Source organism: Seriola aureovittata, chromosome 17 (genome assembly GCF_021018895.1).
Source record: "Seriola aureovittata isolate HTS-2021-v1 ecotype China chromosome 17, ASM2101889v1, whole genome shotgun sequence".
Lineage (NCBI taxonomy): Eukaryota > Metazoa > Chordata > Actinopteri > Carangiformes > Carangidae > Seriola > Seriola aureovittata.
Window position 1 is genome coordinate 22,007,131 of NC_079380.1, and position 14,317 is coordinate 22,021,447.

General features: G+C 44.2%; 2 protein-coding genes across 6 annotated transcripts in view; one reads left to right on the forward strand and one right to left on the reverse strand.

The window, feature by feature from the left end:
- ntn1b (netrin 1b) overlaps positions 1-2,627 on the reverse strand; it is a 44,170-nt gene extending 41,543 nt beyond the window's left edge. The window contains exons 1-2 of one of the 4 annotated variants that reach the window (XM_056401284.1): positions 2,375-2,627; positions 1,102-2,146 (exon numbers count right to left, since the gene is read on the reverse strand). In XM_056401284.1, the coding sequence (XP_056257259.1) occupies positions 1,102-2,116 (1,015 nt within the window). In that variant the 5' untranslated portion in view covers positions 2,117-2,146; positions 2,375-2,627. Of the gene's footprint in view, positions 1-1,101 lie in introns of all 4 variants that reach the window. The other 3 variants (XM_056401281.1, XM_056401283.1, XM_056401282.1) reach the window with 3 other exon arrangements.
- A 1,863-nt stretch (positions 2,628-4,490) lies between these two features.
- Positions 4,491-14,183, forward strand: LOC130185050 (phosphoinositide 3-kinase regulatory subunit 5-like). 2 transcript variants are annotated; one of them, XM_056401276.1, is made up of 18 exons: positions 4,491-4,642; positions 6,996-7,098; positions 7,728-7,828; positions 7,929-7,997; positions 8,119-8,257; positions 9,338-9,407; positions 9,557-9,734; positions 9,817-9,988; positions 10,118-10,186; positions 10,278-11,116; positions 11,513-11,638; positions 11,948-12,079; positions 12,183-12,276; positions 12,514-12,590; positions 12,713-12,812; positions 12,937-13,019; positions 13,114-13,232; positions 13,550-14,183. In XM_056401276.1, the coding sequence occupies exons 2-18, from the start codon at positions 6,999-7,001 to the stop codon at positions 13,695-13,697; spliced, it is 2,616 nt and encodes an 871-aa protein (XP_056257251.1). In that variant the 5' UTR covers positions 4,491-4,642; positions 6,996-6,998; the 3' UTR covers positions 13,698-14,183. The 2 variants fall into 2 exon arrangements, with proteins under 2 accessions (XP_056257251.1, XP_056257250.1); XM_056401275.1 differs by lacking the exon at positions 4,491-4,642 and having other exon boundaries at positions 5,895-7,098.
- The last annotated feature ends 134 nt before the right edge of the window (positions 14,184-14,317 follow it).

The following is a 14,317-nucleotide window of genomic DNA, read 5'->3' on the forward strand; positions in this document are numbered from 1 at the left end:
ATTCGGACAGGCGCACTTTGTTTGTTGAAATGACTTCCTGCCTTTTCTTTCCTATTCAGGAATTTCTCCAGGGTGTTGATAAAAATCAAGGGTAAAACAAAATGCGCGCACGCACGCACGCACACACACACACACGCACACACACACACACACACACACACACACACACACGCACACAAAAACCCCCAGAAACAGCTTCTGAAACTGGAGAAACAACACTTCAAATTCCCTGTTTTATCTCGGCGTGAAGGAAATGTGGCACCGTACTTGACTTACACAACGCGTATTACACATATACATATACATATATATCTATGTAGATGTAAGTTTTATTTTTAATTGGCCGCTTCTGTTTTGATTTTAAAAAATAAATAAATAAAAATTAACTTTAATATCAATTTCTCTTACAAAACTGATGATTTAGTTGAAAGAGCTGGTATTTATTTAGGCCTAAATTCTACTTAATGTATTTACATTTACAGCCCAGTTAATGTAAATACGTGTCATCTCTTCACGTGCTCGTGTCAGCAGTAGTTCAGTTTGTTTTGAACATGTATAAAGTTAAAATAATACCAGCAAGAAAATGGATAATTTTTTTTAATGAATTTTAAATAAAAGATTTAATTTCATTTAATGAAATCGTTTCTTGACTTTAAAAATAAAAATAAAAAATCAGTCCTGTCTCACGGAGGGATTTCAGCTCGAGGCCTTCCTCCCTCTTTGCCTCAACCAGGGTTTATTTGGCCACAATCAAATTAATTAAGTCCTGATTTCAATTCAGATCACCATCTTATGAATCGCTGCTTATTTCTGGAGACGAAAAACAAATTCAAGAACATTATGTTTTCAGAAGAGAGATTAATCTGTTTTTCATTATTTCATTTCCAGCAACAACAACTACAACAAAAAAAATTCAAAGTATAAAATTCACATTAACGAATAAAAAAGTGGCCGGTGCGTAATTTCTGTGCGTAAAGGCTGAACACCACGATAAATAAAAGTGGCTTATTTTTTTAACAGCTTCTGCCTCGTGAGTGGGACCACATGATTTAATGTAGGATTATTTTAAACGCTATTATAATTCCACAGTGAAGGACTTACCGATACACTCGTTGGCTTCTCTGGCCGTGGCGCGCTGCCAGGGTCGGTCGTAGTGGAAAGGTTTGCACCTGTCGCACTCCGGTCCCGCCGTGTTGTGTTTACACTCACAAACCAGATTCCCTTCTCTGTCCTTGACGCACTTCGAAGCGTGTCCGTTGCACTTGCACCGTCCCCCGACCTGCAGGTCCGACACGGCGTAAAAGTAGGAGTCTCGTGCCAGCTCCGAGTCGTCCTCGTTCTCGTCTCCGAAAGTGTGAAGCCGGCTGAAGATCACCTTGATGTCGGTGGCCGTCACCCAGTCCTGCAGCACCGGGGAGTTGTCGAAGTCGTGCGCCGACGGTCTGCCGTCCAGGGTGCTGAAGGCGATGAGTCCACCTGTGAGAGGGTGCATGTCCGTGTGGGAGTCGGTGCAGATGGCCTCCTGCTCGTTCTGCTTGGTGATCGTTGCCTTGTTCTGCCTGTTGTACATTTTCTTGCACTGAGTGGAGTAATACTGAAACGGCACCCATGACTTGCCGTAGTCCATGGACTTGTAGATGGCCATGGACTCGGGTCTCGGTGAGCAGAACTGCAGGCTCACATAGGTGACCTCGAACTTTTTACCCAGCGACAAGGTGAGCGTGACGTTCTGCGGATACTGCACGTAGTTTTCAGACTGCCAGCAGGTGAGGTTGTGAGGGTTGTTGAGGTCTGTCAAATACGCAGGTGGATGGGACTTCTTGGGATCCCCGGCGTCGCACGTGTGACAGTCCCTCGTCCTCTCCTCTCCCTTCTCGGTCACCACGCAGTACCTGGCGGCCGGGTTGCCGCAGGTGCTGGAAACGCGCACGTCCTTCCCGAAAGCGGAGTTGACGAAATCGGGGATGCATCTCCGCGGGTTCCCGTTCTCGTCATAGCACGGGTCCGGAGGAGAAGACTGCGCAGCAAACATGCTCAGCCCGTATCCTGCAAAGACCCCCTCGGTCAGCGCGGAAAGTGTCACCAAGGTGACCCAAACCTCCAAAATCCTTTGCATTGTAATCCGTGCACCGCAGGGACTCTTGCGCTGAAATGCAACGAAAATAAAAATAAAAATAAAAAAATAACCAGAATTAATAACACTGGAAGTAATTCTGATAAAGACAAAGTCAAAGCAAGAACAAGACAGTAACACACTTCAATGATGCTCTGGTGTGATATTTGGAAAAACTTGGACGCATTAACGAAAGCGTGTAACACTAAATGTGTATGAAATATTCTTACGAGGCAAAGAAAACTCCACCCAGGACACTACCTCCAAATAAACTCCTCAGCCTGAAAGTGGAGCACAACTCCTAAGAATTTGGAAGAACAACCTATCCCGTTTACGCACGAAAAAGAACTACTGCTCTGCTGCTTCAGCTTTTTTCCCCCCCGCTTCTTCTTTCAAATTCTCCCTATAATAAAAATAAGATATGGCAGATGCCCAGCTGGCTCTGAGTCCGCCTCTGCCTCTGTCTGTCCACTCAGTCACACCTCTGCCCACCTCTATCTCTTTCTGTCCCATTCCCTCTCTCTGTTGTTACAGAGAAAAAGGGGGTCCGCTCATTCAGAGGAGAGGAGTCGGAGCCTGTTGAGTGTCTCTGCGGGGGGAGGGGGAGCAGCGACATCTTCTGGTACAACAGCGGAACTACATGTTCACAAATTTAAAAAAAATGACACTGCTTTAGTCCAAGCAGGAAGAAACATGCTGCAGTTCACTGTTGTAATTCAAAGAAACACATTCACATTAAACCTAAAGCAACAGGATGTGTGTTGGTTATGTTATCAGTCACCAGATGGGTCAGACTACCATCAAGCCACATCTTCACGATCAGCTGATGTGTTGAAAGGAAATCATCTGCTGTCTTGCAGTTATCAGTAAGCCTCTAGGAAATGGCACATAACACATGACATCTTCCTCCCGCCGCTCTTCATGTGTGAATAGTTACTTTCTCTTCGCCGCAGTTTGCAGGCTGCACGTTTTTGCAGCATTTTAAGTTGAAGTAAATATAAACATCTCATAAACATTTGTATGTAACATTTCCTGACCGGCGAAATGTACTTTTGTATGTATCCTTTGAAATATTGCATTTACTTACTTCTCATTTTAACATTTTACAGACTAATTAAAGGTGAAAAACCTGAGTGAATGAGTGGAGAATCATAAAGCAGGTGCAGTGAACATCCACTCATGCTCTGTAGTTTGTATGAAAATGCTGAAGAGGCCCAGCTGATTCTGGTTTTGTTCCAGGAAGACAAGAGGAAAAGATCTGAGGGGCTTTGAAGGAGGGTTCACTGTTGCAGCACAGATGGCACGAGCTTCAGTCACACCTGGTTCCAGCAGGAGCAGGGACTGAAGTGAAACCTGCATTGAGGTGTGTGTGTGTGTGTGTGTGTGTGTGCGTGCGTGTGTGTGTATGTGCGTGTGTGGGTCCACTTAAAGGAGGAGTCTCTGCAAATCAATACACGGTTGGTCGGTGTGATCACCTTTATCCTGTGATGATGATGATGATCCAAAATACGTGACAGAAAAAGCCTTTATTAACAAGAGGATCAACTCATTGCTCCTCCCACACACAGGTGAACAGGAGTTTAAATCAGCCACTGATGTTCACGTGATCGCACAGATGAAAGGACATCAATAAATGATATCACAAACACTTCATTCAATTCACGGCTCCGACATTCCCCGTCCACAGCTGCGGTTAAATGGCCGATAACACGTGACGTTTTTCTGCAGCATCCACAAGTGGAAGTTAATTTAAGGTTCACTGCAATCAGATAAACACAGAGAGAGATACGTGCATTAAAGAGAAAAAAGATTCCCAGTGTGCAACAGTGTTTGAGATCAATGCACATGAGCAAAGAACAGGGGGAGGTAGGAGTAAAGGGGGAGGGGCATTGGGGGAATGTATGTGTGTCATCATCACATACATACATTCATCCTCTGGACAGTTTATACAAGTTTATAACTTACATGAAATGCTCATAGTGAGAAATTAAAAATATCTATGTGATGAATATTTACATAGAACAAATGCCTGCAATATGTTTTCAATGTAAAAGTTTTGAATTAACATCATATATTTAATTTATGTATCCAAATTTATGAAAAACATACATGTTAAAAGTCTATATGTTTATATATGTTTTGGGCTGTGGGATGGATCTATATTCACGTAACATCTGTCGACAATATAAGACATATTTGCGTTTGCGTACGGGGTAAAAAGATAATGAAACAAAATGATTTAAACAAGTCACTGATGTCCTAAACAAGTTGTTGTGTCAGAAGGTCTGTCATATAGAAGACTCCTCCTCTACTGATCACCAGCACAATGTCATGTAAACTGCCTCAGCATAAGGACTCATTCAGTTCCTGTTTTGCGGCACACACTCTCTTGACTGTGCAGTCAGAGGGTGTGTATCAGACGAGCACCAGCACCGGAGGATGTGGTCTCTGTATTGTTTCCCTCCTCTGGTGTGTCTCAGCTGTGTTCGACCCCGGGATGATCTAGGACACTGATAACTCCACTTACAGGTAAGAGTAGCATCTCTCTCTCTCTCTCTCTCTCTCTCTCTCTGTGTCTCTCCCTCTGCTCAGCACATCTGTATTTCATGTCATCTTTTTATGCTTCAACACATTTACAGCATGCTCCATGTATCTGCATGTGTGTGCGGTTGAAAACACACCTATTTTATCATTTCATATATCTTCTCCTCCCCTGGTAGGAAGAAGCTTCTGTTACACAAGTTTCATCAGATCTAACTGCACAGTGTTATTCAAGCTCTGCAGATTTCCTGTTCCCCTTCTTTTAAAAGCTGCTTGAAGCCGATGTCATGTGCAATCAGGAGTACACGGCATAAAAACGTGTGTGTGGTGAAATGTTCATCTGTTTTTGTTTTTTTGTTTTTTGTTTTTTGCTTTAATGAAAGTGAAGCTACTGAGTTTGACCACAGCGTCTCTATTGGCTAATGGGCGGCTGCAGATCACCAACACCTCTTCCCCTCTGGTGTCTTTCCTTCACTTTAACACGCACGATTTAAAACAGCATCCACATTTAAATAACTGTAACGTGTAAAGAAGCCCCAGTATGTTTTGTTTTTCTCACATTGTGGCAGGAACAGTCAAGTTGCTCATGGCAGGGGCTGCACAATATACTGTAGCCTGAGTGCATACAATGGAGAAACACCTGCTTCCTCAGTAGACAATTGATGGGCTGAAGCGGGATATGCCAGGTACTGCCAAGAACAGAGCTGCTGCAGATATCATACACATCCTACATATCCTTGTCTTCATGGTTTTAATAATGCACGTAGGCATTTTGGTGTTAAACTAACACAATAACCTAAATATCATTATTTACCAGTTGCTTAAATATCACTACTCATCAGTGCATCTTTGTGATTCGTGTTTCAGAGGATTTGCCAGAGGAGTCCTTTAAAATTAATTGAAAATATGATAATATAATAATAACATACTGAGTCAAGTGTAGAGAGTGCATTAGAAAAAAATCTAGATTAATTGATCAATTGAAATAATGGATAAATGCTTGCAATAATTCTCTAAGAGTCTTGATGGCTGGAGTAGAAAGCTAACGGCTACATGCTTGAGACAGTTTGCGAACAGCTTCAAGAAGTGAGTGAAGTTGTGAAATGGCTCCATGTATTGGACGCGGTGGGTGGGGGGGGGGGGGGGGGGGGGGTGTTGATGAAGGTTGCTCCAGTTCATCTGATAAGGCTGTGGCCCCGTTACAGCGACGTGCACGCGCTCTTTATTGCGTGTATGCGACCAGTTAAGATGCAGCTTCTCTCCAGGTCTTTCTCTGAAGACATCAGGGTGAAGAGTTTGTTTTTTTTAAAAGAGCAGTCGGTTTCATCACGAGCTTCCCGGACGGCCGCTTCCTGTTTTGATGGGCACAGGTGACCACGGTTTTCCACTTGTGTCGCTATAAACATTATTCACGCTGATCACAGCGATACGTCGGGCCACATCTGGGTATAATTACAGCTTCCGTATACACGTCGACATCCTGGAGACCGACCATGATGAAGGACTCCCAGGGGAGAGAGGGATGTCTCCTGACGGTCTGATTTAGATTTTTTTTTATTATTTTATTAATTATCAATCACAGAAATCAAGCTTGCATTTTAAATCCTGAATCACCGCGATGAAATGTGGATGTTTCCGAAGATGACTTGTGTACTGATATGTTTGTGTGGTTACTGTGGTTTCAGTCGTGTGTCACCAAATGGGTGCGCGGCCCGGCCACAGGTGTCATGTGACCTGTAGTATTCAGATTCCAGCGTTGAGCTTCATCCTGCTTTAACACAGTCGGAAAAGTTTCTTTAAACGACTTAAAGTTGTTAGAATAAACAAAGACAACAACTGAGGATTAAATAGGAAGTTTTTCTTTGGTTTTTTGGGGGTTTTTTTGTTGTTGTTGTAATATTTCCATCCCATTGGTGAGTCATATGAAATCTGGTGTCAGCAGATGATTTTAAGAATGAAAAAGTAGAAGTTGTGGTGACTGTTTTTGACCAACTCACCTCCGGACCAGTCACACAGTCTGTGACTCACTGGTTCTGGTAGGAAGTGTTGGGCAGTCCTCTCTCTGTCCTGACGTCTTCTTTTTCTCTGGACATTTGTGCGCGAGTCTTTTTTTCTTTTTTTTTTTTCTTCTCTCTTTTATTTCTGGGACAGGAACAACAATGGTTATAAAGCGTTGGCAACAGCAGTAACAGGAAGTTTGGACTTCTGAAGAGACATAATGAATTGGTTCCCCAGAGCACAATAACAGGCTGTAATTCTTGTTTTGTTTTGTTATTATTTTGGGGACTTCCTGTCGGTTTATCTTCTGTGTTTGTCCGTGGATGTTGTGATGCCTCTGCAGAAGATGGAGCACAGCTCGTGCACGGAGGATCGTATCCAGCATGTCCTCGAGCGTTGCCTCTGCGACCTGGGTCTCAACACTCCTGACAAACAGCTGTGGAACGGTGAGGCCCTTTCTCCCATACCTGCCTTTCAATGGTGACATTATGATTATTTTATTTAAAACAATGCTGAACTTAAATAACAAGTGTGTTCAGCTCACACCAGAGCTGTAAGATGAGATGTTAAAACCGATGCTGGGGTAAAATGTTGAAATACTGTGAGAACAAACATCTCTGAACCGGAGATGTCCTGTTGAGCTTCATGGAAATAATATTAATGTGAATTAAATTGTATTTGTAACTAGATTAAAAGTCAAAACGCACATTAAATGGGAACATATTGTCCATTGTATTGAGTCTAATGGGAAGTGAAAGTGGTAACACACACAACAAGGAGTGACAGAGTGACAGACGGCGTGTGGGAGTATGAAGTCACTTTGTGCAAGTTTAGTTTTGAAACACTTACTCGGTATCACCTTCATTAGCAGCTCTGATGAGAAGGGAAAGTAACGTAATCACCCTGAGGTCTTTCAGCACCTTTTCTGAACATCAGCTGTGTATCTTTGTAATTTCATGTCTTCTGCCAGACATCAGAATGAAACCCCAAAAAGGAGAAATAAGCGTTAGTTCAACTGGTTGTGTTTCTGTGTGTGTGTGTGTGTGTGTGTGTGTGTGTGTGTGTGTGTGACTAGCCGGCCTGTGCATTAACCGCTGGTGTTTGGAGGAACTTGTGAAGAGAGATCCCCACAACTTCCTCATCCTTCTACAGAAAATACTGAGGAAAACAAAAGAGGTCAAGAGCTGTAAAAAACCATATTTTTCTGAACTGGTTGGTGTAACGTTATGAATGACCGTGAGTTTCAGTTCAGGATTTCTTTTTCTTTCTTTTACAGGTGCTCGAGCAGTGTCGGTATGAACTGGTGGTGCCCCTCTCTCTCCTCTTCTCTTCAACCCTGCTAAAAGTGAGTGACTGTAATTTACTACAAGTAGCCGTACGTTTTGAGTTTTCACTGCACTATAAAATCTTTTTTATTCTATTCAGTTTTTAGCCACAATCCATTATTTCCTCTGTGCTTGTGTCAGGCTCCTCACGTGGCTCCAGACAGTGGCGTCCTGCAGGAGGCCTACCTGTTGTTCCATAGTTTCCTGTCCTGGCCGGAGCCCTGCTGCTCTGCCAGTAAACGCCTGCTACATATCATCCAGCAGGAGCTCCGAGCACCAGGTAGCGCTGAGTTTCTTATGAACTGGAGCGGGAAAAAATAAGACCAAATGCAAATGTCACTGCTTTTCTTCAAGCACGGAGAGAAAGTGAGGAGTCAAATTGCTGCTTTATAGTGTGAGTTCCCAACCAGGGGGGCACTGGGACCCCAGGGGGTAATTCTGCAGTTACCAGATGGCAAGTGACGAGATTATATCTCTGCTTATTAAAAAGAAAAAGATTTAGTGATGATATTGATTGATTCTGAGTCAGCTGTAACACCTGAACACCTGGGGTGAAAACTAGTTAGCAAGCTAGCAGAGAAGTCCACCGGTTAGCCATCAATAATGGATGAATGGCAAAAAAGTAATAACAACAAAGTCGATTTCATGTATATAACAGAAGTTATCTTATATAATATTATTTACAGCTGTTTGGCCACACGATTAGCAGTTAGTTGCTAAATGCACTGGACAAATGGTGACTTAGCTAAGATAGATAGATAAGTGATTGAAGCAGTTAATAAAAACATGAAGCTAACAGAGTAAGGCTACAAGATTTACTGTCAACAGCTCAAAGTAATGGACATATGTTGAAAATAGCTCAAACTACTGTTAAGATGGTTAGCTAAAAAATAATACAGTTGAGATGTGTAACTGCAAGTAAGGAATGAATTGTTGAACCAGCTAAAAGTACATATACAATTCATAAATCATGATAGAAGCCTAATGGATAAATGGTTATAATAGTTAGCTTAAAGTAATTAAGACATTGCTATGATAGTTAGCTGCTAATTAACAGATGTGGAGACAGCTAAAAGTAATGGATACGTGGTTGAAACGTGCAACTTTAACACCAGCAGATGAATAGTATGAAAAATATAATCTATTATATTATATTATATCTGTATTAAAATCTACTGTTTGTATATTGATCGTGTTAAATATCATACAGGTCAAAATCAGTCCAGATGATCAGTTTGGATCATGATAGATCCTCCTGAACTCACCTGACAGAGCTTCATGTATCACTGTGACCATACGGGGGCGGTGTTTGTCTGCTGCATGTGAACTCAACTCTGTCTGTTGTTTCTTTTGGGGACAGGTATTTCATTTCAAAGACTGGTGAGGACAGAGCAGGGGTCCTCCCCCGAGGTTCACAGCTCTAAAACCGTGTAAGTTATTTCAGCCTTTATGAACAGTCATTAAAACAACTTAAACTTCTTTATGGCACTTTAAAAACACAACTACATTCTTATGGAATTTAATTTGTGAGATGTGTCTTTTTTTATGTCTTTTTTCCGCATGTGCGCGTCTTTATTAGGACGGTGCTGTTAGTGAACCCAGATGAGGACGTCCCTCCAGAGGTGCAGTCTGTCTCCGAGAAGCTGAGTAGCACCCAGCCCTGCAACAGGGATGTCACCGTCACCCTCATCCGGCACAGCTTTCAGGCTGCTCTGGGCACCAAACACGACCTGCAGGCACTAAACACTACTCTGCAGGTGACCGACCAACACTGTGTCTGTTTGTGGGGATTTGTTTGTTTTTTGGATGCACCCTGAAACAAGCTTCTTGTTCCTCCAGACGAAGCGGCCCGAGGAGCTGGAGCAGCTCCTGGAGGAAGTGACTGAGAGCATGGAGATCGCAGCCTCCGCAGCAGATCTCTGCGCGGCGAGACGGGGTCTAACGAACAGCTTGGAGAGGCTTAGAGAAAGCTTTGGTGTTCCTGTTCCTGCCGATGGCTCTCCAGACACGGGTAAGACAGGAAGTACAAACAAACAATGTCATGGACAATGAATAAATGCCACATCCAGACTGTTGCAAAGAGTAAGAGTTCTGTCGGGGAAGAGGTTGTTTTCTGAACCTGTCACCTTCCTCTCATTAGGGACTGTGGAGACTTTCATGCTGCCTCTCCCCAAATGTCACACATGTTCTTGGGAGAACGACAACTTTGGTAATTAGCTCCGTTCAAACGCTCCATACCTGCGTCGTATTCTAGAGATCTTTGACCTTAAAAAGTTCTTTTCTTCCTTACGTTCATGCAGATATTCTGAACGACGTCCTCACAAGTGAGTCGGACCTGGATTCAACTGAAGACTGTTTCCTGAAATCAGAAATCGAAGAGGATTATAACAACGACACCAGTGTGGATGAGGAAGACGAGCTGGAGGGAAACAAAGGGGACCACGACTTTCAAAACCACCGCATCTCCACAGCATCCTCTTCCTCCAGGGACTCCGGCTACTCCCTGTCCTCCAGCTGGTCTGTGCCGTCCGCCTCATCGGGTGTGGAAAGTGACTTCAGTGGACTTGAGGACACGGTGCATGAGGACACGGAGGAGGGACAAGACAGCCAACCAAAACCCAGAAAGAAACCCAAGAAGAAGTCCAGATCCATGTTAGGCGTGGACCGCCTCTCCATGCTTTTCAAGAATCCCCGCAGCCCGAGCGTCTGCCGCCGCGTCCAGAGCATGGGCTACCGTAGCGATTTCACCAAAGACCTTCAAAGGACCGGGTCGATGCTCAAACACGCCAGGTCCAGACAGGTCCGCCCTCTGCAGGCGTCCACTGCCGCCTTAGACCCCCTCTCCCCCCAGAAGCACATGTGTGTCCGCAGGAGGCCGATCCTGAGCTGCGACGAGGGCGATGTGGCGGAGGCGCCTACCCTTGTCAAGGTGGTGGTGTTTGGAGGCGACAAAGAGGCCGGCAGGTTAGCCAGGGCGTACAGCGACCTGCAGCGGAAAGAGAGGAAATGTCCCCGACTCACCAAGACGTGCAAGCTGCAGTTTTATTTTGTACCCACCAAGAGACGAACAACAGGAAGTCCAGGACACACACCAACTGAGGGGCAGACAGGAAGTTCAAGCAGAGCCGCAGCGTCCGTGGTGAGAACATGCGTCAGTGTCACGCCTCAGCTGAGTCAGCCTCTAAATTTACATGTCATTATGCAGGAAGAGCTAGTGCAAACCGCTTTGTAAAGGCTGCCTGAAGGATGTATGAGCTGTAGCTAATCCATGAGGCCTGCAGGATAATTAGGCTCACAGGTTTACCACTGTCTTATGAGCAAAAACAGAAAACTTTAGTGGATCATTTGCAATTATAAATATTAGTAAGTTAATTGGTTATTACAGAAATCCATCAAGTCTTTAACTGTTTCTTTTAATATGTTGGTAATAAATGGATTTTGGTCCAAATTCTCTGCAGCACAGAAATGATTTTGTTGTACAAGGATAAATCAAATGAAATGTTATTAACAGGTTTTTATTGCTTCACTCTGACAGGAGTCTAATGAGCTGGTGGTGGAGGACAGTAACACACACATCGCCCAGATGTTGGGGATGATGGATCCCTGGTACGAGCGAAACGTCCTCAGTCTGCTCAGTTTGTCCTCTGACGTCCTTTGTCAGGTACGTTCTTCACCGGCGTCGTCTCCTCTCCCTCTCCCTGCATTTTAGCCAGGCAGGGAGGTGCAAATAAGAAGAGACTACCAAGTTGCATTATGGGAAATGAAGTTTCCAGTGTGTTTTTCCAACTTTCACTGGATGAAACACATAATTATTGTTGATGTAACTCTAAATCTCTCACTTTTTTTTACCACTGTCAAAAAAGCCACTTTAAATCCACTTTGAAATTCACTGCTGTTAGAAAATAAAATGTGACGCTGTTTTTCATTTATATTAATGTGTAAGTTCCTCTGTGTTTTCTCTATGAGCCAGACTGCCTGTAAGGAGGGGGGTGTCTCAGAGGGCGGTGGCAGCGTGGAGCGTCTCCCCCTGCTGGCCGACATGGTGCTTTACTACTGCAGACATGCAGACCAGCCCGTCCTGGTGCAGCTCTACCAGGCTGAGGTCAGAGGAGGATCTCACACACACACACACACACACACACACACTACACATACAATGAAAGGACACGATGCTCACAGGGTGTTTGGCTTCTTCCTCTGCTCAGCTGACCCTGGCAGGAGGGGAGAGGAGACGGGAAGTGTTCATTCACTCTCTGGAGCTCGGACACTCCGCTGGAACCAGAGCTGTTAAAGCCATGGGTGAGTCACACTCTGACAGACACACCCGGACACACACACACACACACACACACACACACACACACACACACACACACACACACACACACACACACACACACACACACACACACACACACACACACACACACACACACACACACACACACACACACTCTCACACACACACACACACATACACACACACACACATACACACACACACATAATCTAACGTGTACAGTATTGTGTTTATAGGTGCAGCCAGCAAAAGGTTTGGAATCAATGAGGAACGAGAGGCTGTCCCTTTAACACTAAGTGTTGCCTACAACAAGGTATTGTCTCCGCCCACATGTTTCCTGCAGCTCAAACAATAAGACGTGTATTGAAGTTAACAGCTGGAGTTTTGTTTTGTTTTGTTTTTTAATCTGGACTGTACATCTTCACTCACTTTCAGGTGGCTGTTAGTGGGAGGAGCCAGTGGATCGAGGCGGAGATTGACTGCACGTCAATTAATCTTTACAAAGCCTGCAGGAAGCCGGAGCATCTGTGTGACGGTGATTGCCACAGTCCCGTTCTCTCTCTCTCTCTCTCTCTCTCTCTCTCTCTCTCTCTCTCTTTCTTTCTCTTTTCTTTTTGTTTGCATCCTGTTTCTAACTGAATCAAATCCTGTGTGTCCAGATTCAAGAATAGAAAGTCTGCAGCTGACAATCACAGAGGTCCTGAAGAGGCAGTGCTCCAAGTCTAAAAAGTGCCACAACCAGGTGAATGGTGGTTTTACGCATGATAACAAAAAATACAACCTCACGCACACCCTCTCCTTACACCTCTCCTCCCTCCACACCCCCCCTCTGGCAGCACATCTCGATCTCAGAGGCGAAGGTGGACAAGGTGCAGGTGAACGGCGGAGGCGACGGGACGACTTTTGCCGTGTGTCTGGATCAGGATGAGAAGAAGTTCATCCAGAGTGTGACCAGGTAAAACACAGCAACGTCACTGACGATCGTATCGTCACAAACCACCAGCGCAGAGATGTGAAAACACTCCATTACAAGTATTAATCCTTCATTCAAGCGCCTAGTTAGAGGAATACTGCAACGCTTTGGGAAAGATACTAATTCGCTGCCTGGTGCAGCGTTAGATGAGAAGTGTTAATCTTCTTAGTGAGCTTTGAAAGTGCTGGTAAGGCAGCAGGAAGGAAGGAACTGCTGACGACTCACAGTGAGATGTGTGATATCATCTGCATGCATTTACAGACACGCATGCAGTGACACTGTGTCTTGTGCTTCTGCAGGTGTGAGGTGTCTCTGTGCTGTAAACCAGGAAGCAGCTCAGACTGGAGGTCCTACAAGCCTTTACCAGGACAAGTCCAGCCTCTGCACCCGTCCTACTGCTCTCTGCTCTGCCTTCCCATCACCTCCTTCTCTGCCTCGTATTCCTGACACACTTACACGCGTTACATGTTACTTAACACATGGATGTTTAAACCAAAGCAGCACGGGATGCAGAACATAGATACTGAGTAACACCTGAAAATGACAGGGCTGCGCAGTACTAACGACGACCTACCGTATTTTACTGGTTTGTCCAACATCAAGGTGTGTCACACTGTTTCCAGCTTCCTCCTCTACTGTCCGTCTTACTGTGTATTAACTGATGTTGTTGTTCTCGCGTGGAGGATTTTCTCAGGGTCAGATCACTTGTCAAATATGTCAATTATCGGCTGTCAGCAGCATAAAACTGATTACTTGATTACTATTGTGTACGTTGTATTGATCCATGACTCTTTGTTAAAGAAATGTCTAATAAAATGAGCTATTTATTTTACAGTGATAGCAGTTAAAATACATTTTTATATGTTTTTAAAATGGCTTTTTGTTGTTTTCTTTTTTTTGTCACACGGTTGAAATAAAATCATTTTTCATTCAGCTCTGTTTATTCTTTGTTCTCACTCTTTTGACAGTAATTGCCTCTCATGAACTTCCTCATAGAAGTTCGTTACACCTTGTTTCACTCCAACAACAAACACTTTACCTGCCGTCATCATTATATCATATCGCTC

Excerpts from the sequence above, each read along its gene's own strand:
- LOC130185050 (XM_056401275.1), top strand. The coding sequence starts at position 6,984 with ATGCCTCTGCAGAAGATGGAGCACAGCTCGTGCACGGAGGATCGTATC. Across the intron at positions 10,187-10,277 it reads TTGGGAGAACGACAACTTTG|ATATTCTGAACGACGTCCTC; the intron begins GTAATTAGCTCC and ends ACGTTCATGCAG. Across the intron at positions 13,233-13,549 it reads TTCATCCAGAGTGTGACCAG|GTGTGAGGTGTCTCTGTGCT; the intron begins GTAAAACACAGC and ends GTGCTTCTGCAG.